The sequence below is a fragment of the Ciconia boyciana genome, chromosome 5 (assembly GCF_034638445.1).
Source record: "Ciconia boyciana chromosome 5, ASM3463844v1, whole genome shotgun sequence".
In the NCBI taxonomy this organism is placed as follows: Eukaryota; Metazoa; Chordata; class Aves; order Ciconiiformes; family Ciconiidae; genus Ciconia; species Ciconia boyciana.
In genome coordinates, this window is record NC_132938.1 from 82,596,123 (window position 1) to 82,623,467 (window position 27,345).

Below are 27,345 nucleotides of genomic sequence, written 5' to 3' on the forward strand. Positions count from 1 at the left end.
TGGGCGCAGGAGACACCTCAGTCCCCCTCACGGATTCCCGCTCCGCGCCAGCGGCGGCGCACGCATACAGCGTACCGGCGCGTCGCGCCCTTAATACGTCACCGAGGCAGCCGCCTCCGCCCCCCCCCGCCGCGGGCCGGCCGTCTCCCCGAGCAGCGGCGGCGGGAGGTTACCCGAGGTGACGCGCATGCGCGATGCCGCGGTGGTCCGGCGGCCGCGAGGCATTGTGGGCAATGTAGTCCCGGGGCCGGGCGGGCCGCGCACCCTCCGGCGAGCCGGCGGCGCCCACCGCGCTGCCGCCGCCCCCGCCGCCGCCGCCGCCGCCGCCGCCGTCGTCCTCGGCCGGGCGGGGCCGGGCCGGGCCGGCGGGGCGGGGCGGGGCGGGGCGGAGCGGAGCGGGCGGCGGGGTGCGCCAGCCCGTGGCTCTGCGCGGCGGGGGGGCGGCGGGGCCGCCGGCTGCGGGCGGTGGCGGCGGCGGCGGCGGCGGCTGAAGGGCAACGGCAGCGATGGGCGCTGTGGGGTGAGTGACCGGGCGGGGGCAGTGCTGGGGGAGCGGCGGGGCGGGGGGCTGCGATGGGGCAGGAGATGCGACGCTGGGGGGCAATACCGAGGTACCGGGGGCACTGGGGGGCAGTACTGGGAGCACTGGGGGGCGGTACTGGGAGCACTGGGGAGCAGGGGTTCAGTATTGAGGCACTGGGGGCAGGGGGCAGTGCTGATGGCACTGGGGGGCAATGAGGTGAAGCTCTGGGGGTGCTGGGGCAGGAGACGCAGTGATGGGGGGCACTGGGGGGCAGGAGGTGAAGCTCGGGGGTGCTGGGGCAGGAGATGCAGTGCTGGGGGCACTGGGGAGCAGTGCTGGGGGCAGTGGGGCAGTACCGGGGGCAGTGGGGGGCAGGAGGTGAAGCTCTGGGGGCACTGGGGCAGGAGATGCAGCGATGAGGGCCCTGGGAGGGCAGTGCTGGGCTCTGGGGGCACGGGGGGGCCGTACTGGGGCACTGGGGGGCCCTGGGGGCAGAGATTGCAGCTTTGGGGGCAGTGGAGGAAGGGGGGCAGTGCTGGGGAGGACCCCAGTGCTCCCCCAGTGCCCCCCCAGTGCCCTCCCAGTGCCCTGGGGCAGCAGGGCAGAGGCAGGTGATGGAGGGGAAACGCAGCAGCATGGGGGAGGACCCTGCAGCGGGGAGCGGGAGCCCCGGGGGGGGTTGCTGAGGGGCACCCCGACCCACTCCCCCGGGGCTCCCCCCCCCCCCCTGCAGGGGAGCGGAGGCTGGGGCAGCCGGAGGGGTCTGTAGTGCCAGAGGGATGGGGCTGTGGGGCAGGCTGCCGTGCTTGGGCCACGAGGAGGTCTGTAGGGCAGGGAGGGCTGCCGGAGCGGGGACAGACGGCGAGGGCAGCGGGCCGGCTGGAAGGAGGGCTCCCTTGTCTGGGAGGACGTCGGCCGGCCGGTGGGAGCCGGAGCAGGGGAGGGGAAGAGCACCCGGGATCCTTTTGCTGCGATGCTGCGTGCCGTGGCAGCGGAGAGGGATGCAGGCGTCTTTGTAGGGAGAGCAGCACCGAACAGAGACGCCGCCGAGAAGCCGAACAGGCCCCTGATGCTGATGTTGTCATCTGTGTCTCTGTTATGTATTATTTCCAGCTGATTGGTAAAGATGGAAAGAGGGAGAGGAGGAGGAGGAGGAGGAAGGAACCTGGGAGGCTCTGGCCTGCACAGGAGCATTTATTCCCAGTCCCAGCACCAGTACCACTACCTGGCTTCCTCCCAGGGGGGCTGCATGGAGATCCAGGAGCTGGCCTCCAAGAGGGTGGACATCCAGAAAAAGCGCTTTTATCTGGATGTGAAACAGAGCTCCCGAGGCCGCTTCCTGAAGATCGCCGAGGTCTGGATAGGAAGAGGCAGGCAGGACAATATCAGGAAAAGCAAGCTGACCCTCTCCTTGTCCGTGGCCGCCGAGCTGAAGGACTGCCTGGGGGACTTCATCGAGCACTACGCTCACCTGGGCCTGAAAGGCGGCCACGGTCACCGGCACGAGCACAGCGATGGCAAAGAGCAGCATCCCCGGAGGCGACAGCAGCACCCGCCGCCTTCGCCTCCGGTGTCTGTCGGCTCCGAAGAGCACCCTCACAGTGTCCTCAAAACGGAGTACATCGAGAGGGACAACAGAAAGTATTACCTGGACCTGAAGGAGAATCAGCGGGGACGCTTCTTGCGGATTAGACAAACCATGAGCAGGGGACCTGGCATGATGGGTTATTTTGGGCACAGCTTGGGACAGGAGCAGACGATCGTCCTTCCAGCGCAAGGGATGATTGAGTTCAGGGATGCTTTGGTCCAGCTGATCGAAGAATACGGCGAGGGGGACATAGAGGATCGCCAGGGGGGAGGCGACGAGCCCCCGGAGCTCCCCGAGGGCACCTCCTTCCGAGTGGACAACAAGCGCTTCTACTTCGACGTGGGATCCAACAGGTACGGCATTTTCCTGAAGGTAAGTGAGGTGAGGCCGCCCTACCGTAACACCATCACGGTTCCATACAAAGCATGGACACGGTTTGGGGAAAATTTTATCAAGTACGAAGAAGAGATGAGGAGAATTTACAACAGCCATAAAGAAAAAAGAATGGATGCCAGAGGGGACAGTGGTGAAGAGCAAGAGGGTCTCGAATAGAGTGCATTGGACTGGCCGTCTGGCAAAATAAACAAAACAAAACAAGCAGAAATTGGTGAGAGGGACTGACCTAGAGTAATTTCAAGTCGCCCCATTTTTTTGTAAAGTCCTTTTCCGGTAGTTCTTGCTAACTCCAGTCTGTAATGTTATAGGAGTCTGGTTATCACGTTAAATTACGCCCAAAACATCTCCGTATGTCTTACGAAAGTACCAACCTCCCGAGCCCGTATGAGTCAGCTGCTTCGAGTGTTGAAGACTATGGAAGTACGCGTATCAGCACAAAAAAAAAATCCGGCACTCTGACCTTTAAATAGTCTAGATAAGGCTTGTGTTGCACTTCAAGGTGATACAAAAAAAACCCCCAAACCTTATGCTGAAATGTATCGGTTTCTGCTTATGACGGGTTTTCCGGGACTGAATTCTGCCTGTACTCGGTCAAAAGGCTGAGCAGCGTAGCCGTAGGGCATTTACGACAACAATCGACTTCGTGTGAATTGCTGGTATGTGTATGAGGAGAGGGAGAGGTTTTAAAATTGGCATCTGCTGGTTATTGAGTTTGAAACGATATTCTGTGTGGGTAAAACCTCGATAACTGGTCAGACCTTTATAACGTGCTGCTGAAGAGCGGAAAATGTGTTACTCATTTCGTAGTTTTGGGCTGACCGAATAACCCGAGTATCCCAGGATAGCGGAGCTCTACTTGAGCGCTAAGCCTTCTGAATTAATGGCAATGAATAGTAACGCACTCCTCATCTACGTGTTCTGCCCATGCGAGGCTGGTGATTTTTTTATTTTTAATGCATTTGTCCAAGATTTCAAAAGGTATTTTTCTATTAGGGGGGGTTATGGGTTCCAGCAGGCAGCTGTGGAGCAGGTATTCGGAGGTGGAGGGACCGCTGCGACCGAGGCTACCGGCTTCTCTCCCAAATGTGAGATTAACGCGGTCGTGATGTTACCCGTGCGAGGAAAACGCCCGGGCGTTTTTCTCCTCCCACTGCGAGAAAGACCTTTGGGGGGTTTGGTGCACCATTGGATTCGTATAAAAAGGCCTCTCTCTCATACTTACCCGTAGCATGTTTTGGAAGCCGTGGTTAACACCGTGTCGGGTTTTCTGTTGTGTTGATTTTACAGGTGTTGTTGTTAGGAGATAATATCCCTGCCCTGCCATCACCCCCTTCCCACCCGCTCAGAGCCGGGGCTGTCATCAAGCATTTCGATTCCAGATCGCCCACCATCAGCTTTCAGTGTCGTCCTGCTAAAGTCTCTGTAACGTAGATTTTACATCTCACGATATAAACTCTCTGCCTGGAAGGAAAATGTGTACAATTACCTGTTTAGGAGGTTGATGAAAGATTTTGAAAATTCTTTGTCGTTCCTTAACATGAATAATTCTAACGTAAGGGGCTTTTCCAGCCTTTGGACGACCAGCTCCTTGCCCTCTGAAACCAGCAGGAGTTTGATTGAGCTCCAGGTACTTCCAATTAACGTGTTGCCCACCTTTAAGATTTTTTTTTAAGTAGGCATTACTGTGTCTAGTCAGATATTTATAATCGTTTGAATCGGTTTTTTACAGAGCGGCCTAGTGTGCGCGTGGACCAGCTATTTTTCCATGCAACCTTTGTGTGGGGGTTTTTTTTGATCTGTTGAGAAATGTATTTACCTCCAACCAGACCGTTCATCGCTCTTAGTCTGGACCCACCTGCACGCTGCACGGCCACGCTCAATCCGAATGCTATTACCTGTTAACGTCATTAACCATAACGAGAAAAGTTGGGGAGGCAGGGGTGGGAACCAAGAGGATAATCTGGACTTTAGTTTGGGTACTAAAACTAGTCGATCTGTTTTAACTTTAAAAAAAAAAAAAAAAGAAAAAAGAAAAAAAATAAAAGCTTGCACCAAAGTCACCAAAGAACCTTTAGGAAAATGTTACGGTTGTGACAAGAAGTAAGAAAGTTAATTTCACTGTTTTAGGTGATTCCCCCTTTAGGTAAAACCACACATAGCAGTTACAGCAACCAAGCCTTTGGCTTTGTTTCAAAAACTCCCATCCGCTTCCACGTAGATTGCTCTTTCAGGTACTTTTTCAACTCTCGGAGAGATGTTCTCGTTCCACCACTTGAACAGCGAGCGGACCGTGATGAATCAGCTGGGGGTTAAACGGGGTACTGGTTCATCGTCGCTCTTAAGGCTTTGGTCCCAATGGTTTTAACAGGTCCATTAAAAAAAAAAACAACAAAACCAACATTAAAATAACTCTACATCCTATTATTGGTGTGAAACCAGAATTGCGTGAATGAGTCCTTGATGCGTACGTTAGTGTATCGCTGACTGCTGCTGCCTGTCACAGTGCCTGGAGTAAAAAATTAACTTATATCCAACAAACAGGAGCTATGAATGTACAAACTTTTTACGCTCTCCTTCCCGTTTCTGTGTGGCATTCCTCCCCTACGAGCTCGACATCTCCCCGTCCCAGCCTACCTTTGCCTCAAGGGATTGTAAAAGCTCCGACGTTGGAATTAGCCCGAGTGACCGCGTGTGTTGTAAGTGATCATGCCTTCCCTGTGTTCCTGTAGCGTTGGTGAGGAAAATACTTGCGACGGGCAAAGCGATTGGAAAGGGATATTTTCTTCACCGTTTTAAAAGAAAAAAAGATGCGAAATGGCTTTCCTTATTGCCGCCCATTTTTTTAAGAAACCCTTTAACTTTTGTTAACGAATCGGCCTTCCGATGGCATTAGTTTATTGTAAGTATCACCCAGGAATTCAGCGTCTGCTGGCTACCGGGTTGGGCTGGGTTCTGGCACGCAGGTATCCCGTAGGATCCACTAATGCATTTACTCCCCTGGCGCGGGATGCACCTTCGTATCTCAAACTGGATCGGGATCTTCACGTTCCTAGCCGATCACCCGTGGGTAAACGACCAGCCGCGGGTTTCCACTGCAATGGAAAGCACCGATGTTTGCAGATCTTGTCGTTGGAAGGTAGTACAGACTCACTCGGAATGTAGCAATGCAAGACTTTAACGGTGAGATTTGGAAACGGGTTCCTTGTTATTTTTGGCAGCGCGTCTTCAGCTTCCGAGAGCGGCGGTAACACGAGCTGCTCGTGCTCAGAAGGGCCCATCGAGATGCTCGGGAACGCCGAATCCCTAATGTGTTTTAAATATTTGTTCCTGATGCCCTGAAACTGCCATGTCCCTTAAACTTAAGAAAACACAAGCTTATTTGCACTAGAAAGAACGGCCAAAAACAATCCTTAGGAGGACAGGGTGAAGAGCACCAGTCTGAACCTCTTTTTCTCATGAGAGAATTTCCTATTCAAGCCCTCACCTCTGTTTCGAAATTGTATGGTCCCGGCAGAAAGTCTGTCAGTTCAATAATTAAATTGTAATGCACTTTATATTGTGTAAATAATACTAGGAGCACATTTCTGCTCCCGCTCTGGTAAGGGGATGCTTCGGTAACGTAGTCTAATGCTGAAAGAAGCCGTCTCCTGCATGCACGTGTCTGTTAGAGACCTATCGGACTTGCTCGGTCCAGCTCCGCTCGTACGTTAGAGGAGGACAGGCATTATATTGAGGATCCTCTCAAACCACCAAGAGTGGGATGATTTTTTTTTTTTTTTTAGGTTGCAATTTGCCGAGCTGCTGAGCATCCTCAGCTCCGCCGTCGCTGCGGCTCCTCGCCCCTTCTGCAAATCGGGCCCCCGATGTTGCTGCCGAGGCTTAAACCCAAGCTTTTCTCGTATAGCCTAGGCAAAGCCGAGTCCAGCAGCTCCCTCGTACTTGGCTTTCCCCGCTGTTGGCACAGAAGCTGGGGCGGTCCCTAAAAACCCTATCCCGGGCGGAGGGGGCTGCAGGGGCTTCCCCTGCCTTGCAGCTGGGGATGTTTGTGTTGAGTCCAGCCCATCGAGACGGCTTTCTCGGTAAAGCGTGGAGGCAGGGGCGCGCTAAGGAAGGGTCGGGAAGCGTTTTGCACTGGTGCAGCGAGGGTGACCCATCGGGCGCTCCAGAGGGGATGGCAAAACCCGCCGTCGCAGGTTCGTCACGTCAAGTCTGGATGACGGACTTTACCCAGCAAGAAGCTGCAGCGGTTATTGGTAATCTACTCGTCGTCGTGTTTCTTATCTGTATCCGATATATACAAATTCATATTCACATATAGGCATTAATATATTTATGTGAGTATATTGTAGCCTGTAGTAGCTCGTAGCAAAACAATCTTATTTATCTGAAGTACGCAGTCTAAAGGGGGGGCAGTTTTCTCCTACTACCAGTCTGGATAAACGCGTTATTTCACCGAGAGCTGGTTGCGTGCAGTTTGCACGGCCCTTGCAAGATTTTCTGCTTTTAAGCGCTCTCATCCTTTAGGTTTTCGGCAAGGCTGCAATGGAAAACGTAGTCAAAAGGAGGCAAAACTCTTCCTCGGAGGCATCGTTGAGGTGAGGAGAGAGCTATAAGGAAGAGGCAGCTGGAGGTACTGCCGGCCACATCGTGTTCCAATGCCATTTTACAACCCCTGGCTCTGCAAATCTGTACTACCACGTTCATAAAACCCCAAGTAGAAGTATTAAAACCCCGTCCTTTATACAAAAAAAAAAAAGCAAGCAATTACCAAAATCAATGTCAGCACACTTTTTTTCTGCTAAAGATGTCGTAGTCTAATGATTGCATCATTTTTTTTTCCCGATGGCCTATTGAAGTGACCTAAACTCACAGGGAAGGGAGTTGGTAGTGGTTAGGAAGCCTACTGCTCGCTTGACTTGCAGCCCTTTTTTCCAAGCGTAGTAACTTTTATAGCAGGAAAAAGTTTATTATTGTGTATTTTTATTGGGCAGATTTTGCACCAGGTTGAAAATTAATTAATAAGTGGTTTTAGTTCCATGGCATTCCTACTTTTGCTGTACATACAGTATATATATACAATTTATAAAATAATTCTTAAAGAAAACTATACCTTCCATTTAATTTTCTATGCTGCTTCCTCCAAAATTAAAATGCCCTTTATTTTTAATTACTTAACGTGTTGTGATGTCTAAAATTCACCTTCCTACCCCTCCATTCCTTTCAAGTAAAGGTCGTATTTGAAATAAAGAGTTTATCCAAGTCAGAGTGGAAATAAAGGCTACACTTGACATATCGTAAGCTACTTGCATCAACCCGAGCGAGGCTGTCACCCCACAGCCTTTGCCGAAACAAATCGTCCCTCCGGCCTTGATCCCACCGGCGTGAATGCTGGCATTGGGGAGCAAAGCTTGTCCAGCGTATCCAAGATTTCCCAAAGGACCGGGAGAGCGTGATACGTCCCCGTAGAGGCCCGGCAGGCTGGGACCGTGGACCTCGTCCCCTTGGATGGCCATGCTGGCGGTGGCTTGAGGTGGCAGCAGGTTTAAGCCGTCCTCCTCGTACCTGCGGACGATGCCGTATACACAGGTTGTTTCCCGGCTGTAGGCATGCTCTCCGTTGGGCAGTAGGTATAGCATCTTTACATTATTAATGCTAGCGTGGTGATGTCTTCTGTTGACCCCTCTGTCCTTTCACTTTCATCTGGAGTCATTAAAATTTCATTGCGTAGATGCAGAAACAAGCACGTTCGAGCATCTGGAGAAACAAGATTCACCCGTTAGGCTTTTTTCTTCTGGGTAGAAGTGAAACCTGTGTGGGACTGTGGTTCGTGTGAAGGGTCTCGGTCGCCCTCCACGTCCTACACGCTTGCAGTTCGTTATCACTTCACCCATCGGTGCTGTGAAATCACGGCTGTGGGCGTTTTGGGGTGATCCGGCCAGGGGACAAAGTGCTTCGGGACTCGGGCGTTTTGGAAAAAGCTAAAGCCAGATCTTCTGCCGCTCCGTTTCTCCAAAATCTGCAGAAGCTTTCATGGGCTGGCACTGATTTTTCTTCCTGATATTTTGTCACGCCCATGTTCAGTTCCCCACCTGTACCTCCGTAAAGGCAACATTATTTTAAAGCACCAAGGTAAAATGAAATATCATGAACTCCTGATAGATGACATGGATTAAAAATTGGTTTTCCAGAAATGTCAAAGCATAAATTGAGGTTTTAGAAACCGGACGTCATTTTGGCGTTTTTGTGATGGATGTAATTAGATCGTTCCTTCCACATGCCGAGGCATCATGCGAAACGTGAACCCGCAGCCTCGGGGCTGTCTTATGTACATTAACTTCTAGAAAGGTGTACGCTGGATGTACCTCCTGGCCTTTTCATGCTTGTTGGACGTGTTTTGTGTTTGTACTGTATCCAGAGGTACTGGCCTAGCCTCGAGATGCCTGGCCGCCGCCCCAATAAAACCATCATTAACGATTTGCTAATTCATCTTCCTAACTGACAGGCTACCTCGAAACGCTTGGAGTGGCACATGGAAATTGCTAGCTCTGTACAGAGTAGCTGCCGTAAATAAAAAAAGACATGCTCCATCTTTCAGGTGTTTCAGACCCATCCTACCCACTAGTACTCATCAGGGAAGGGTAACTGCTCCTGCCTTGGAGTTGTTGGCTGGAAATGCAGCCGGTCAGAGGGGTTTCTTAGCCGCGGTGGGGGAAATCCATCCCACAGGCAGAAGCTTGCATCTGGCTGTTTCTTCATCTTGATCATTTGCCTCGCAGAGATTAATTGGAGGAAAAGATCGCCCTTCGTGTCGGTTGCTGGAAGAGAGCTAAAGCGGAGGCTCTCTGCCCAGCCCCACGAAGCACAGTGCTGATATAACATCTGTGAATTTATATGTGTGACACACAAATTAACACAGAGAGAAGGGAGAGAGGAATATTATATATAAATATGCATATACATATTAAAAATAGTAATTTTTTCCTGTTTCCAATAGGTCCTTCCCTTTTGAGGCGTTAAAATGTTACCTGTCGTCTTTTCTGTTCTGCGTATCAGAGATGTTCAATGTGCAATACGAGCAGGGAGATAGATTTCACAAGCAATATCGACGTACTATACTATTAACGTTAAATCTTTACACTACAAATCGCGTGCAATAGAATCTGCATTTCAAAACAGCAGAGAGTATGTGGGATAAAAGACACGGGTTAACCTCAGGCTCTTACAAGTATTCCCATCTGGTCGTTGTTCTGAGCACACGTTGGCACGATGCAGAGGGAGAGGGGGAGTAAGAGCAGAGATAAGCGCTTCCCACCGAGGCAGAGGAACGAAAAGGCAGGAGGGGGCGGAGGGAAGCGAGGACAAGATTCGTGCTCCAGGGAATCGCAGAGCATGACGACGGTTTTATCTGCTGTAGGAGGAATAGGTGGCACCGTCAGCGCTGGAGTCCCGCCGAGCCGGGGAAGGAGGCAGAGAGCCTGGATCCTAACGCTGCTCTCGGGGACCAGGGTGGGTCTTTTTGGCTGGGTCTCCTTCCTCTTTGGGGCACATCTCTCTGGCAGTAACACGCTCTGCAAGCGTCGAGTCTTGCCGACAAGCCCATCGGGGCCAAGCGGGTCCGACGGATGGAGTTACTGCTTTTGCAGCTTGCTTTTTAAGACTCAAGTGGCTCGGCTCTTACTGTGCCGGGAGGCTTGCCCAGGAATACCTGCAGAAGCTTAGGGGAGCGTACAGGTGTCGGTGGCCTCTAAGGTTTGCTCACGCCATCCCAATTTGTGGATGCTCACGTGTGCTTTTCACCGGAGCCTCGCTCCGCACGCTGCTCTGACTGCCTCCTGCTCCGGGAACTAGCCGGGGCTGCGCGACGGAGGGTTACGTTATCGATGGGGCAGCCGCTCTTGTACATTGCAGAAGAAAGGTGTTGGTGAAGGCTGGAGGGGATCAGAGGGAAAGAAAGCGGCTTTCAAGAAACAAACTCCGTGCCTGTCTTTGCAAAGGGGTTTGTGTCGTTTTTAACAAGACTCTTTGCAGATGATCACCACTTGTATCGCCTTTGTTTTCCTGGGCACGGGGCGTTGGGACTCTGAGGTCCGATGTACAGAAGCGGTCGGTGTTAACAGCTGTTGAAAGCTGTGCTTTGAACGAGTGAAGTGCTGTAATAATTGCGAGGACTCCGGAGAAGCTGTCGGTATCTCAAGCTGGGCCTCCTGATAATGGAGGCTGGATCACTTGGGCTTTATCCTGCCTGTGCCTATGTTCCCCACCGATAAAACGGGGTGAATGATACCTCCCTACCTCAAAGGAGTGTGATAAAGACGAGTTCATTTGGTGTTAGAGTTTTTGCGATGATCTCATACTGATCAATACTGATGATCTCCGAAAGCAAAACAAGAAGAAATTCGGCGTGAAACGTACTGAGTAGATCCGTATGCAGTGTTTGGAAGGTATGCGTAGGTAAGGCTTGGGTTGCATACAGAACAATGAATGGAAAAGAAACCTATATGCTAGAGGAGGAGGGAAAGTTATAAAAGATTGCGTAATTAAGCTCTCTATGCACATATCCAAAGCAGTCGGAATTAAGGTTACTCAGATAATCCTTAATTCTGGCACTTCCTGACCTTCGATTGCTTGGTTTTCCAACTTTTTTTTTCTCCGCTGTTTCGCGTGAAGCTATCTCGGCATACTGCTCAATAACACCGGGTTGTTCAACAGATATGGGTTTTCAATCCTGAATGGAGTCTCACAAGCCTTGCAAGAACTCCTCCACCTCCAACTTCCCTTCCAAGAAGGAGCAAAGACCAAAGAAGCCTAAGGGCGAGGAGGACGAGAGGACGTTGTATAAGATGTTTTACAGCAGGGCTGGCAGGGACCTCTGGAGAACATCAGATGTGGTTCCCCGTTCAGAGGTGGGACTAGCTAAACCCGACCCGTTCCTCGTACTGGTTTTCAGCCGGGCTGGTGCTTAGTAGTCTGCAGCACGTTACAAAGGAGTAACCTACCTGACTCTCAAATTTGCAAGTACGAGGGTGCCTCTAATGATGCGTTTCAGGGTCCACGCAGCAAAAAGCGTCTCTGTTTTTCCCCCAAGTTGAACAACCTGGAAAAAATCTGCTTTTTTAAATCTCCAGTGATGGATATTCCCAGCCTCCCTCCCCAAGCTGTTTCAGTGGTTCACCCTGCTTACTCTCAGATACTTTTCCAGCTGTCCAGCCCGTGCTTCCTTCCTTGTCCCTTCCTTCCTTGTCCCTTGTTTCCGTCTAATTCTATCGCTTTTTGCCTTACAGGCCATGCTCTCGAGAGGAGTTATGGAAACAGTTTGTTCTCTTCCTTGCCGCAGCACTTTTACATAATTGAAGACTGTTGTCAGGTCTCTTCTGCATCCTTTTCTAGGCAAATACAAAGCCTTCCACCAAGGGTAATTTTTAGCCCTCGTCATGTTCTTGTTGCTTTCTGATGAGTCTGTCTTCTTCTTGAATCCAGAATTACAGAGTCCAAAACCGGGAGACGTATTTTTGCCGTGATCTTACCAGCTTCAGGTGGAAGGGTTGCAAACGATACAAGGTTTTGTACGCCCAGTACACTGGTTTTTTGCAACAGCGTACTTGCTGCCTCCAGCCCAGTTTGTATCTCTGCGTCCTCCCAGGTCCTCTTTGGTAGAGCCACTACCAAGGCAGTCATTTCTCACTCTCTGTACTGTAGTTCTTGCCTTTCTTTAATAGTTTTAGAAAATCCGGACTGTTAAAATACCAGAGGGCACGTTTTCCACAAAGCTTTGCAATAGAAATCTTTTCTGTACGTGGTGGGGTGGCAGAACACCATCTGTCATTCAAGCCTCTGCTTATTTCTGAATCAGACATAGAAAAAATAGCCCATCAACAGGCATTCTCCTAAATATTAAATACCCTCCTAAATACTAAATATTATGACACTCCCCCCATCTTCACAATCGAAGCAGTAACTCTAGCACTAACAAGATACCTGTTTAAACACAAATGTGAAGAATGCATCTAGTGACAATATCAGCTCCCTGTGCCAATTTGTTTGGAAATACCGGCTTTCCCTTGTGTTCCCAAATCTCCGAGGATTGTTACAGAAAAGTGTTATTTTCATCACGCAATAATGTGAATAGTCACCAAAATATTTACGTGAACTTTGCTAGCTTTAACTAAGTTTTTGTCTGAATTGGCCATCTTCTCTGCTCATTCTGCCTCTCCCGTTTCCACTCCTGCCGTCGTCCTTCGTGCTCGTGCTCCGTCTTTCCCTCCTCTAACATCTATGGGCTTTCTGATTTTCGGCAGCGTTACCTCAGCATTGCTGTTATTTGTCTCTTACAAATTGGGATCTCAAAGCAAAACTGGCCAGCACTTGAATTTCAGTTTTTCGTGATTTTTCCAGCAGTAAAACACTCCATAGAGGAAGAGCTCATTCTGCTTTGAACAGAGTCAGATCATCAGGTCATTATCGGGACCTGGGAAAAAAAAAAATCCCCAAGTGAGCAAGACACTCAGCGTTGGCATTCAGTCCCAGGCGGCTCTGTCTTCCATGGGGATGTCCCTCCTTCCTCCAGATAAGTTTTAAGCCCCTCTATTGATTTCCTGGGAGGGGAGGCTACACGTTATGCCGCTCGGAAAGCCTTTCAGCTACCTTGTCTTAACGTGGTTGTGTTGCCATCTCCTTCCTGGCTGCGCGGCAAGCAGTGCCCACCCAGCCGTGCCAGATAACTGCCTGAAGAACCCTGTTTTTTTGGGTTTTTTCCAACTCCCAGAAGCTTCGGCCGCACTGAAAGTTAATTGGATTTTCCTTAGTAACGTTTTTATTGCAAGGAGATCTGACAGTTTTGTGTAGGTATAACTATAGAGCAGTTCCTCCTGTTCCACGCAGGTTCTCACACTGCTCTATAATCACTCGACACGTATATCCGAGCGCCTTCCAGAAGCGCACTTAAGCGTATGACTAACATCTGTCAAGCAGCAGTTGCTCTTTCTTCCCTCCTCTTCCTAGGGGACAGGCTGAATGTGCCAATGCAGTCCTGATATTTTTAACGTAAATTAATTATCCCTGCTGTTCTGCGTTAACGCTGTAAAGGGTGAGCTGAAGCACGTCGTGTGCTGGCAGCAGCAGACCCCGACGGCTTTGCAGCACGGGAGCAAACCAGAGGGCTCGTGGGGGGCAAAGTCTGGCGTTTGCGTCGCTCCCACCGCTTCCCTCGGTAACTGGTGTTGAACAGGAGTTGTTCTGCCTCTGGAATTTCCCCTTCGACCGTCGCTGCTGTGCAAATTGTCATTTTTCCTTTGAGCGTAGCGTGGAGGAGTTTGCTCTGCTGCTGCGTGGTCGGGAATTACCTGATGTAAAAAGACCGTCTCTCCTCCGGGAAGCTCGCAGGGGGAATCCGAGGCCAGAGACAGCAGGTAGGTTCAGGCAGAGGAGTGGTGACCGAGCAGCACTCTGGATTAAATGAAACTCAGCGTGCAGTCAACAGATGTATTTCTGTTTGGGATGCATTCACGATAGCTGCTTTTTCTTTTCTTCCGGATTTTTGAACACTCCCAAGATCTTTATAGCGCTGATCAGAACAGGTATTTGCAAGGGAACTGAGCTGCCTCCGAGGACAGTCTCTTTGCCGAGACACCAATGAACTCTGAAAAGAGTTTGAAAACTGTAGCATTGTGCTGGTGCCACTTTTAAAAGAGTTTTTTCCCAGCTAGGCATCGCAGCGGGGATGAGCAGAGGCCATTGACAGCCAAGAACAGAGGGCAAGGCCTTGATTCAGTTCTTTGCGGTAGTATTTATCCTAGATCCTATAACTCGGTTAATGCATGCCGAACGCTTTTCTTCTCTCTTCGCCTTTCGTGGCGGGTGCAGGATTATACTAGCGTGCCTGTGTCTAGTAGTTAGTCCTGCAATCCAGGAGGGATTTTGGGGCAGACTGCTGTGTTTCTCTGATGCTTTTGCAAATTCACAACGGTAAATACCAGGGGAAGAACGAAACCCAGGGGCCAGCCCTAAAACCTTGTTTGACTAAACCATTTATGTGTTTCTAGCTTCTAAATGATCTCTGGCAAGGGGGTTTTGTGAACCGGTGTTAATTTAACACGTCCATCTCCTGTTCCACCCCAATCATCAAAAATTATTTTACTTTCAAGTCCTTTAAAGCTGTAGTGTGTTCTCCTGTTGATGTGATTACTTTCCTTTGTCTCTGAGATATAAAAGGTTTTGTTGGACCCTTCCCAAAGGTTGTGTGCACATCACTGTAGTTAGTGATGAAGTTTTTTAATTTAAGCATTTTTAATCCCCCCCATCCTTGTAAAATTAGGGAAAGAGTTTTTTGGCTCAAACGCTTACTTGTAAAGCTGAGAATAGGCACTGTGTTTCATGAGGTGAGCCAAACCTCGTGCCTCTTATCTCAGAGCGTATCCTTTAAACTGCCATTTTATTTCTTGCTCCATCTGGTTGCAAAACATCAAGGTCATCAAAGCAGCATGGGTAGCAACCCCTGTAGATGTTTATATGGCTCGATGTATAGGGACATTTTCCTCTCGCTTTGCTCGCAGGGCGCGGTCCTGGTTGTGCTGTTCCTTTTCCCAGTTTGACCACTAAGAGTATTTATCAGTCCGGTTCATGGCTCATGGGCGACCTGGCTCGAGAGCCCTAAATCGGGTTTTTCCTCAGAGGTTCACCACCTTTTTTTAAACCTTTGCTTATGAACCTCTCTGGAAATGCTGTGCAAAGCCCAAATGTGCCTCGGTTCCCTCCATCCCCGTGCCTTTGCTGCAGCCAATGTAGGGCAAAAAGACACGTAACTGGTTATATTTTTCCCAGGCAGTCATTTTCCTCTGTGTCTGTTTTGGTATGCTTTGGCCTTAACCATTCCAGGGACCACAGGCATCCTGTTCTGCAGCTCTCATCTGCTTCTGCAGCTGTTGCGTGGACGGTGGGGCTTTGGGAGATGTTAACTCTAGGTTGAGACAGGTTCTTGTGGGGCTTGGGGCGATGCTGCAGCCCAGTAGTTATTTAACCATACAGCCATTCATTCCCTCTGTCATCGTTCTCATGTCGAGTAGGGTTGCATGAACCAGTTACGAGGGGCAGATTTGACCATGCGCTTATCGTAGGCTAGCTGCTTCCTCCGAACAGCTAGCGTGCAACATCTCGCTTGTAGACAACGTATGACAGCTTCCCCAGGGATGAGCTTTACTGCGTGTGCTACAAGTATTGCTCTGAGCTCAGACTCTTGCTTCTCGCCACAACTCGATGCTGTGCCTGGATCCTTTGTTATGTGTAACCTTAATTTGGTTTCTTTGAACGCAGAATTAGGCTGCAGTCTGGAAGTATGCGTCTTGAGCTAAACGTTGCCAGGATTTCATCCTCCCTGGGACATTTAAATTGGTTGCAGAATAATTAGAGTCATTTTTTTCTGCGTGCGTAACAGCAAGGCACTTCCACATCACTTTGGGAATAGACCCAAGGGTTTGATGCGGGTTAGTAAATTCAGGTACGTGGGATGAGCATACCCACAGCAAAGTAGGTACGAAGATGTTGAGATAAGAGCTGTGCCTTCTGCCGAGTCTCCCGTCTACTCTCCTGCAGTCCTGCGCTGGCTCCGGTTGCTGCAGTGCGTGACGATGCAGGGAGCCACCAGGACCAGGGACCGTCAGAGCCTGCACGTGGGACCCGGGTCAAAGTGGCAACAGAGACCCGAGCTAAGGGACCACCGCCCACATGTAGTGTCCATCACGGTATAACTACAAAGGGAAGGCGTAAACAGCTTTATCCTGGATACCGGAGGAGCCCAACTATTTTATCCTTCCTTTTCTGCCTCATGAGACCAACTCTTGCCTGTGCTCAAGTGCTCAAGTAAGGCAGCCGCTCTGGAGAGCGTACGGACGTTTCTGTCCTGGGATCGGCGTGTGCCAGCGTGCAGTCTGCACGTAAGCTTGCTGCATCCCGGCCCCTGCGCTCGGTAACAGCATTTTCTGCTTACGCCAGCGCAGTCACCCCTCAGCACTGTCAGGGGTGACCCTTTGAGTTAACAAGTGATAAGTTCCTGCTAGCTATCTTATTAAAAAAGAAAAAAAGAAGAAAAAAAAGAAGAGGGAGGTGCTGGAGTCACCTCATGAACATTTTCACGGATGCTGCCAGCTTTTAACTGCGGGTTATCTTAGTGAAGGCATATTACAGAGACTTTTCTTTTAAAAACAGCTTAAAACTGTCAGTTTATTTGGCAGTGCATGGTTTGTGCTGATGCGTGCGCATCCCGAAGAAAACCCACCATCCAGAGCGTAAGGCAGAGGTGGTGCCCACTAACTCCTCCCTGCAGCAGCAAACTGCAGTTTAATCTGTTGCTTTTCTCACCTCTTTTCTGCTCTTAGGAGACACCCCCTAAAGTAGGGATAACCCCCCTAAATGTGCTTATCCCTTTTTAGACAACCCACAGCCTCACAAGGTTTCAACAGCAGCCCACGATTTCTGAAAGCTTCTTGCCATTTCCGAGATGATCCAAGAACAGGAAGGGACTGCAACTCCAAACAGATGCAGTGTCGCTTTTGCTGGCTGACCTAGAAAGGAGATGTCGTCATCCCCAAAGTATTTCTGCAAGCCCCCCAAAAAGAGGAACAGAAAGTTAGAGGAGCAAGCTCTTGAGACATGAGCCAAGAGGTAAGAGCGAAGACTGAGCCACGGCTTGGACTTTGCAGGCTGTTTTGGAGAGCACGGCGGCTCTCTGGGGTGGACTGGTCTAGCACCCCCGTTGTTTGTCTCCAAACCTCCTCCTGAGATAGGCTCTGAAGTGCCCTCCTGCAGAGAGATGCAGCCTTCTCGGCCCCTCTGTGCCACAGGAGGAGAAAGAGAAAGCACCAACTGGAAGATCCTCTTAACTTCCTCACCTTCTCAGGCTCTCCACACGTGAAGTTCATCCTCCTCCTCCATACTGCAGCCCTTGAGCTGTTGCAATAAGCCCTAGAGCTGCTCTCTCTGGTTGTTCAAAACCTTTGCTGACCTCTTCTTCTCGGCGAGGCTGGAGATGCTGTGCAAAAGAGAACAAGCAAGAGGCTAAGACATGGGTATTTTCACTTGCCTTAGCCTAAACACCAGCCTCCTCCAGGCTTTCAGTCTTCCAAGAGCTTCCCACCTTTCTAGCCAAGCAGTTTGTTTGCTAGAAGAAGAAAAACTGGTAGTTTTGTGCTAGCAATAGCTGGAGTCCTCTTTGACTAGTGAAGGCATTTTCTCCCTCTCCTTTGAATGTTGTGTGAATGCAGAAACTAATGTGAAATAAGAGTGTAATATCGGGAAAGGGGAGATCAGAACAGAGCGTTCCTCTGGATAGGGTTTAATGCAATTTGAAGCTGCTTGTAGAAGATTGGCTGGAAGGTAAACTGATTTGGGCTAAGAAAGCTGGTGCTGTTAAACTATGTTAGTGATTCTTCAGTAGATGGTCCAAAATAGCTTTTTCGTGACCTCTGACCTCTAGGAAAGATAACCGTATTTCTGATCTTAGACTGAAGGTGCAATTTGTGCTGGCAGAAACTTATGTTCTTTAGAAACCATCTCGGGATGGCATTTACTGTCAAAAACATTGCATGGAAACTTAAAGAAAACAAAGCAAAAATCACACATCTGAATCAACACTAGGCGAGCGTTTGCAGAGCGTTGTCGCTGAGCTCGCCAACCACGCTGAATTCGGGTTATATACGAGTTGTAATCCACCTTTCTGCCTTCATGGCAATGCAAAATTTCCAATAAATACTTGTGTACTGTGAGAAGGGGTTTCGATTAGACGAGCAAGGAGCTCCTGTATTTGCAGCATCCTGCTTTGCACCTAGGCTCGACCCATTGACTGTAGAGGTGTCGCCCCCCCGTGCGAAAGCGGTCCCCTCTGATCTTCCCGTGGTGTGTCGGTGCTGCGGCGCCCGTACAAGGTGGTAGATGCTGAGGTGGGTGTTGAGTTGGAGGGGTGCGTTTCGAGGGCAGTACTTGGTCACCAGCTGTTGTCTAGGATGCTGTGGCTTTTTGTACAGGAGAAAAAAAAGTGATTTCTGGTGGAATTTCAAGTTAGGGGACTGTTTTCTGCCAAGCTACCCGCCCCCCGCCGTTTCAACTGGACGTTATTATCTTTTTCTTTCCCCTGGTCCTGTTACGCACTGCTCAACAGCTGCTGCATTTAATCTCAGAAGCTGTAGTTGGTAGCGAGCAAAGTGATCTCCATATAACCTCTATCTTACTCGTAAATGTGCATTATGAAGCTTAACCGATGGTAATAAAATGTTTTGCTTTCAACATGCGGTCCCTGTGGTCCAATGTTCCCCTCTTCAGGCACCGTCATTACAGCAGGGCGATGTATTGGAGTTATTCTGCTGCCCCCCAGGAACATGTCTCGTAACACCGGACGCAGGCAGCATCGACGTCTGGCAAGGCGTGTGGATACCCAGCGAGGAGAGATGGAGAACACTGAGCAGAGCCCTTTCCGCGGTAGGGAGTTGGTGGTGGTGGCATCCCCAGGTAGAAGCAGCAGCTGTGGTCACGAGGTCCCCGTGAATAAATTTGTCACGTACACGTTGCTCCCCTGGACGCGTTTGCTCTTTGATGAAGACTGTATCTTGATGGTCAAGGACAAACGGCTGCAACGGGAGGACTTGCCAAGGCGCTTGGTGTCTTGCTTGGCTGTGCCCAAAGGTGCAGGTCCACGTCTCCGTGAGGTTCAGTCTCGTGTTAGAGCCTCTTCAGGGACTACGGTGGTACGTGGGGGAACAGAAACAGATTGCGTGCCTGCCACTTGGGGTTTTTTTCATCCCTTTCACAACTGCTCTGCAGGTTCATGGTTTTATACTTTATTTTTTTCTCTCCTGCATACAAAAAAGGGCATTTTTATGTCATCCTGCACGATGGATATTTTTGTGCAGGGGGGGAGGAAAGATGCTTCTCGTCCATGTTTAAGCAACCGTACAAAATGCAGAAAGTCTGCGTTTGGAATTTCATTTTGGTTTACACATCGTCGATGCTTTTATTGAAAGCATCGTTTCACATCTAAATAATTTAAAGGTCATCTGATTTTCCTTCTCTAAACTGAAAGCATGAATCTCAAAGCAGGGATCTCCAAGCGTCATTTCTGTGGTACGGTGGGTTGCATTAGCCCTACAGCTGGTATGTGTTGAACGGGACGCCGTTTCCCATACTTGAAGTTTATAGCGTTTAGTTTCAAAGCAGAATTTCCCAGGCAGAGCACCCCCAGTATGGTAGCAGTACATATCGGCATATATCGCTTTTTCAGGCAACGATAACACAGCCTTTTTCTGGAGATTGCCATTTTGTAAATAAGCTGCTTCTTGAGCAGCGCAGCTAGGACTACAAAAGATGGATGATTATTACTTCCCGGAATTGGTCTTCCACTGCAGGATCTGGTTTTTGTTGCAATAATTAGCACAGAATTAAAAATAGCCCCGCATCTTCAGTTCGCATTATGCCTCTGATACCGAGCAATTGGGGATCGCATTTTACTCGGCAATAGGCTGTGTCTGGGAATCACTTTATTCACCGCTGAAAATCAGGATTTAATTGTGGCACACAGATATCTGCAGGCTTCGACGCAGCAAAAGCCTCCGCCTCCAAAAATAAAACGTCGCTTCTAATAAACTTTCAACTGAGTTGTTTTTTGGAGACTGGAAAAGTTGCCAAGAATATTTAGATGAAAATCTAGCGTGCTGGCTGAAGCAGGATTTTACAAATGCCTTTAAAATCCAGAGCTCAGGCTGAAGGTGAGGTCACGGGCTAGCATGCAGCCTTTTCTCCCAGAAAACCTGTAATAGCTTTTCTTTTTAAAAATTTAAGAGGGTTGCCAGTCCAGCTGGAGGCAGAATTGCAAGGAGGCTCAGACACGGCCAACGGTGAGTCCTTAGGACAAACTAAAGCAGCAAAAATATGACGTGATGTGAAAACTTCTTTGTGAGAGCAGTGCAGGAAATTACTGTGCAATTTGACACAGGGTCCTAACATTAGATTTATTATCCATTTCCAAATCATCTGCCAAAAATCCTTACAATCAGAACACAGGAAAGAACATGTTATAAAAAGACCTGGAAAATGAGCAATTTTGGTACGGGAGTTTTCACACTGGTAAGTTTTCCGTACGTACAATGTTTGAGGTTGGTCTCAACGTTGAGGTCAACGGTACTTAAACTAAATGTTATCCCAGCGCCTACGTATAGGAAATGGTGATATATGCCAGTCTTGCAAGGTCAGGCTTGAATACGGTCCTGCGAGATGCTTCTTTGCCCAGCATAATGGATTGCTTTTAATCCCGCAAGACTCCACCATCATTTACGATAAAGCCGTGGTGTGCAAGCTGGCACGCTTCTCCCCCATAGCACTCGCTCTCCTTCGCTGATGGACTTGCTCCTCGCTGGGTGGCAGGGTCGTGGCCACGTACACGTGCTTCTCTACTTTCCCCAGACCTTGCTGGTTTTGGCAACAGGACTGGATATATCATGTCAGCAGTTTTCTTACCTGGCTTGTGGATTGAGATAGCTGCGTTTCCCCACTGTACGCCTGCAGAAATCACAAGCCCTCCTCGCTGCGGGGCACCGCCAGTCTCGCGCTGCCCTTCTCCAGCTCCGTGTCTTTTCCAGGCTCCTTTCTTTCCAGTTGTATGGCTGCAAAGGTGGATCTGCATCCACAGCCCCCGGATGCGCAGCCTTGCTTTTTGCTTGTTTAAATACAGGTCTTTTGTGGCAGTAGTGGAAGTAAGTGACCTGGGTTTGTAAGTCTTTTTTTTCCCCTGGGGTATTAGCGTTATCTGCTACTGAAAAAACACCTCCCTAGTGCTTGCTCTCTGACTAGGAAAATGTCTGCAGCTGTACCTGAAGCATACCCAACGTACCCTGCCAACTCCAGCAAGCCAATACTTTTGTTTTAAAAAGAGCTTTCTCCATAAAAAAAGATTTGTACGCGGCTCAGACGCACCAGATGCTGCCTTGTACAACACGTGAGAGAGTCGACGGCGATGCCTGTGGGGCCTGGGGAGCCGCTTACGCTATTCAGCGCCTTTTTTTTGGGGTGCCTACTGAAACCTAGTGAGAATTGAAGGTCTGGTTTCCCCTTTTTCATTTGCCACTTTCAGTTTGGGAGAAAACACCCTGTTTTCGCAAGCGCTGAGCTCCGGAGGCAAGGGGACGGAAGGGCACTGCTGCAGCATGTCCCAGCTTGCAAGGAGCCGCTTCCAGCCCAGGGTGAGGACTGGGACCAATGCAGAGCTTAGCGGGGAGATTTCCTGCACCCTGTTTCCAGCGAGCGGAGTCGTTGCTTTTCCAGCATGAGTATAAAGGTAGGGCTGGGCTTGCAGCTCGACGCGAGGGAACAAAAAAGCATATGTCAGCAGCCGGAATAGGCGATGGGGCAGTCGGTGGGAAGCGAGTGTTTAAAGAGAGAAAGGGGAAGTGCCTGAAGTCCGTCAGGATGAATCCTCCTTTTCCAGCCTCTTTCCAGGAGCGTGCTGATCCAAAGTCCTCCTCCGGAGCGTTTTCCTTCATGAAACTGAAGACGGGACATTAGGAACGTCAGTGTTTACTAGACCGCCTTCATTGTCTTGTTCTTGCATTAATTGTCCTTTGACTGGTAGGGTGGTTAAGAGAAAAAAGCCAGCTTAATGCATAGTCAGAAAGCTAAAAAAAAAAAAGCAAACCACAAATAAATAGGTAAATAGGCTAACTGTAAGATAGCGTGTAAAAGGAGGCAGTCTGCAGCGCGACTCCTCTGTAAAGTGCATGATGAGCGTCGACGAAGCTTGTTGCAGACATTGGGCAGGCTTTGCAGGGTTGCTTTTGCTAGACTTTGAGTATCATAGTTGCAAAGACTCGTAAATGTTCCGAGAGACTCTTGGTTTTGGGGTGGGTTGTTTTTTTTTCGTAAGCTGTGACCACTTGCTTTCTGAATGGGTTTGTAGTGATGGAGTTAATGGAGCTGTTCTTTATCGTAACCTAAAAGGTGTCAGTCGTTTGCTCGTATGTGTTCACAAGCTGAGCCGTAGCGTTATGCATCTCTCCGCAATGGTGTGATTTGAAGCACTTTTGGTGTGGCATGTGCAGTTGCAGTGCTGTCTGTTTTTAATTTCACCCCTAGCTATCCCCCGCGTTCTACCTGTGTTTCGGACACTGAACCAAACCGACTTTGAAACTAGCACTTTAAGTACTAGTAGTCACTTTGCTTCTGACTATATTGAGCACTGCACTTTTGTAAGTACTATTAGCACTGAGTTTTGAACTGTTTATTTTCCCCAGTCTATTTAGCCTCTTAGGCGTGGTGTTAATTACTTAGGGGCCATCAGAAGATAATTTCGAGGTGTATGTGACCACTGTCTGGTGCCTGACTTCCATTACATATCCGTTAGCGATTTTATAAATTAGGGAACTAAACCCATCCAAGCTTATTTTACGCAACAGAACGAACATCTGAATCACTGACGTCCAGGCAGACGTGGTTGTTGTAAACTTTGAGGTCATCCAGAGACCCAAGCGCATGGCTTTTAGAAACACCAAAGATACAGGAGAAGTCTCAAAAGGGATCGGGATGGTGCAAGATTGTCTAATTTACACTTGGAATTGAGCGGACCGCAGGACGCAAAGCAGACCCGGAGTGAGAAGCGTAGGGCAGACGCTCTTGTTTTCGGTATGAGACCCCGGTCTGCGTTAGCAGGGTGAGTCCATGGGACAGCGAAGTTAAAACCAGTCTGAGATGCTGGTATTAATAAAGACTGTGCTCAAGCCATTGCAATAAAAGCCATCATTGTGCCTGTACTGAAAGTGCTGTTGAGATTGATTGTGGGCTTAAACTACAAAAGGTATTTTTAAATAAAAGGACTTACAGCTGATTTAGAAGATGGAGCATAATAACCGTGGGGTTTGCTGTTGAATTTGAAAAGCAGCGTTAGGAGTTGATCAGGTCTTGTATTAGGAGGCAATTCAGATGTGCATCGCTATTCTTGTTAAATTCCTGTCGTATTTATTTCAGTACCGATGGTCGGGGACCAGAGCGCCCTTGCCAGCAAGAAATCAGTAGGGTAGAGTTTGTAGTAAACATAGTCATAAACCTTCAGGGTTTGAAATGGGATGATGATCCCCAGGACGCAGAATAATCCAGGTTTTGATGTCCCAAACCGTCCACTCTCAACCAACTGATGGTGTTTTGCTTCTTTAAAAGCCCTCGTGGGTTTTCCGTAGCAGCAAATAAATCACGGTGGTCGCGAGAGTGCTGCCTTTCCGTCCCGCTGGGGTACCCGCACTTGGGACTCCCGCTCATCCTCGTTGACGAGCCGATAGTCGATCCAAGTCCTTCTCTGGCAATACTCCTTGATGGGAGTTTCTCCCCGGTGACACTTGATGGATAAACCCCGCCGTTACAGCATGATCAGTTTGAATGGAGAGAAGTGAATTAGGTCTTCTCCTTCACTGCTAGCAAGCGGACACGATGGAAAGAACCTTCAGCAACAAAAAAAATAGGTGTATTGGGTTCGCTTGTTGCAGCAGATTAAGTATTTTTCCGCGATGACCGACTCCAGTTTTGGTGGCTGGTTTTACTTGGGTTCAATTCAAGCTTCCTTCTTCAATAGACCTTCACGGGTTTGGGTATTCAGTGGGAATTGAAGGTGGTTAAAAAACACAAACCTTGAGCAGCCCAAAGTATTATGCTCTTATATCCTCTATTGTTGGATTTTAAAATGGAAATGTAAATAGAATCTAGATTTTTCTTTTTTTTTTTCTTTCTCCTCCCAGACAAATTAACCCTGCCCATCTAGCTTTAAAGAAATAGCGCCTGGCGATGTTGCTGCTATATCTGAGCCCCCCAAAATGATAGCGGCCGAGGGGATAGCCTCTTCAGAAAGCACCTCGGTGACTCAGAGCCTACATCCTGCTCGCTGTCACGAGGATACAGGCGAACCTTTTGGAAAATTCACCCCCCCAGCGAGCTCACCGGTCTCCTTGAGTCCTTGGAAATGCAGCTTGCGAGAAAGGGGGATGTGGAACAGGTCTTTTTTTTCTAATTTTCCCCCACAGGTGTAGTTTTTTGCCCCTTGGAGTTGGCATCTCGTCCTTTTTGAAGGTAAAAGTGAGCGTTTTCTCCTGCACGGCACACATGAGGCCCGAATGCAAAGCCTAGCACAGCACCTCTTGCTTTGGAAGGACCTTTTAGGCGGAAAAAAGCTCTTGTAGGGATTTTTAGTTGTTTGGGTTTTAAGATAGCTCTCATGGGAAGCGCATTGTAATGACACACAGGCGATGTTTTCCCGACCTTTTCTTTTTCTCCAAGAGAGACTTTTTAATTTGCTTTGATAGTTTCGAGTTCATTTCCTTGAAAGTCTTTTTGGACCCATGCAAATGCCCTTGAAATGAGTCAAGTTTATCAAAACAAATTGTGCATTGCAGGAAGCAGTCTCAAAATGCGCACACACCCATGCACCTATCCGCGTGTACGTGCATGTGTGTATGTGCGTGTATACATATAGATAGAGACATTATTTCCCCAACTGTTCCTTTTCGGGGGGGGTTGGTTTGTTTTTTGGGTTTGTTTCCCCCCACTCCCCAGGATATTAACCAAAAGGTGTTTTAAAGTCATGGCATGAAAGCTCCTAAATGTAAACCTCAGTACCTTGTGATGCTAATTAACAGGTTTTTCTGAAACTTTATGTGATGCTTAATATTTTTCTTCGGAAGTTTTGTTTAATGTTAGATCATTGTTCTGGAGGATGTTGGTCCTACTGGCATTAAACTAATGGAAATAAAATGCATGTGTTACAAGTGTAGAAACGGTGAAGAATTAAGTGTGAACTTACTGTACGATACTGATTCTGTTTTCAAACAATCTGTTTTGCTGTTCAATAGTTGACATATGGAAATGCCAATGTACTGTAATTTAGCACTTTTCCAATGGACCCTGTTCTCACTACACCCGAAGGAAGAAGTGGGTTTGGCTTTGGGGCCATCTGGACTCGACCTCTGGGCCCTTTCTGCGTGTTTTGGCACCAGAATTGGCCAGGGGGAAACTCAAATCTGAGGTTTTCTCATCGGTTCGGCGGCTGGCGCGGGGCAGAGGGGCGGTGGCTCTCCATTTCCCTGGCCAAACCAGGACAATTTGGGTGAAGACTTTGCTGCGGGTGGATGGACTGGCGGCATCCCTGTCCCCCAGCGCATCCCCCCGCGAGCCAGGCTGGGGACGGGCTGTCTGAGCTGGGGTGGGACGGAGGCGCGTCCAAAAAGCAGCCGGAGCAATCCGCAGACCCTGAAATTAAAAGGCAGAAGGGTTAAACTACCAGCCACCTCCCCCCGGCCCAAAGCCTCCTTTCCTAGTGTTAACAGGGTGCAAAGTGTTACTTGTCATGTACTGTACTGAAAGGGTTAATTGATCAGTGACTGTATTGTACTGTATGAAAACTCATGAATTGCCTTGTATTGTTTCTAATGGACTGTACCATGTCCCCCCACCGCCCGTTCCCAACCTGTCCCCAGGTTTTCCAAATGACGCATGTTATCAGTTAGGTCCTCCAAACTCTCTGGTGCTAACTCTTCCGTATCCGATGGTGCTTCTGCGGATGCTAACTGACGACATGCCGACCCAGAGCTTGAAGTTCACAACGTCTTTCTTGTCTGTTTGTATGAAGTCGACACACACACACACGCTCATAAAACAAAAAAAAAATGATAAACTTGAATTTGTTTCAAAGCATCATTGACAATCTAATGTTTTCTATGTCTGCTTTTGTTTGAGATGGTTTTTCTAGAAAGCAGCGCGCCAGCACCTTCGCGCAGGGAGGGGATTTCATCCTGTTCACGCCACGGCAGCTCCTCTGGCATCCGAGGTGAGCTGCTCCCTCGCTGGCTTTTCAGGCTCGGCCACGGGAGGTCGATCTGTTAGGAGCCAGCGAGGAAGAGGAGGTGCAGGTGCCTTCAAAGATGCTCGACTCTAAAAAGCAGCCGGTATCTCCATGACCGCCTCATCGTACGGAGGTGGTAGGTGGGCACTGAGGGTCTCAGAGGGGATGAACTTGCCCCTTGCTTTGTGGCAAGGACTGGCTTTTTATGAGAACAGAGGTAGAGAATTGGAGTCAAGGGGAGCCGGAGCTCCCAAAGGCACCTCCATCTCCTCCCGGCATCGCTCACCTCCACTGGCAGAGGAGCCGCCTCCCAAGGCTGAGGTTTTGCAGGTGACACACCTCGGATGGTGTGAACAGCCCCATCTCCTCCCAATTCCCCCCCCGATGCGAGCTGCTTTTTGGACAAAATAAAATCTGACTATATTTTATATCGATTTGAAAACAAAGTCTGATACTTACCCCTGTTCTCAACTGAATTTGCATATTGTTGTTTGCCACGATATTTGTTCTGTCTTAAAATAAATTTGCTTACTTGTGTAGTCTTAACTGTCTGCTCTCATTCTTATAATCGGATTTATCGCCACTCCGAGGTGCCTGCATGGCGGCTCTCCTTTGGGTGCTTCCCATGAAGGCGAGAAGGAAATCTGTTTGCCCGGGGGAGAAATCATTTCAGCCGAGACTCAGACTATAAACGTTTCTCTCTCGGTTATCTTGCATTCATCTCCCCGGGGCTTTTCAATTTGACGTCCTTTTTTTTCCCAGTCTTTCATCATCACACCCTTCTGTCTGGTAAGTGCGTGACAGAGGAACGGCCGTGCTTCAGCCCGCTTAATTTAAGAGACTAAATTGTTGCTAACGCGTTTCTTGAGGGTAAGTCATTTCTGACAGCAGTATTTTGCATTTGAGAATTAAGGGATTTATGGCTATGAGCTCGCTGAAAGCAACGAGCGGTCGAAAGCCGCGGGCATCGGTATCTTAACGCCGGTTCGG

General features: G+C 49.1%; 1 protein-coding gene across 6 annotated transcripts; it reads left to right on the forward strand.

The window, feature by feature from the left end:
- Positions 1-411: 411 nt before the first annotated feature.
- On the forward strand, positions 412-26,887 carry PURG (purine rich element binding protein G). 6 transcript variants are annotated; one of them, XR_012042860.1, is made up of 4 exons: positions 412-520; positions 1,637-2,483; positions 3,795-4,134; positions 4,739-6,281. XR_012042860.1 is itself a non-coding variant. In XM_072863512.1 (3 exons), the coding sequence occupies exons 2-3, from the start codon at positions 1,650-1,652 to the stop codon at positions 16,997-16,999; spliced, it is 906 nt and encodes a 301-aa protein (XP_072719613.1). In that variant the 5' UTR covers positions 412-520; positions 1,637-1,649; the 3' UTR covers positions 17,000-26,887. The 6 variants fall into 6 exon arrangements, 5 of the variants coding, with proteins under 5 accessions (XP_072719613.1, XP_072719614.1, XP_072719611.1 ...); XM_072863512.1 differs by lacking the exons at positions 3,795-4,134; positions 4,739-6,281 and adding an exon at positions 16,928-26,887; XM_072863513.1 differs by lacking the exons at positions 3,795-4,134; positions 4,739-6,281 and adding an exon at positions 16,092-24,833.
- Positions 26,888-27,345: the final 458 nt, after the last annotated feature.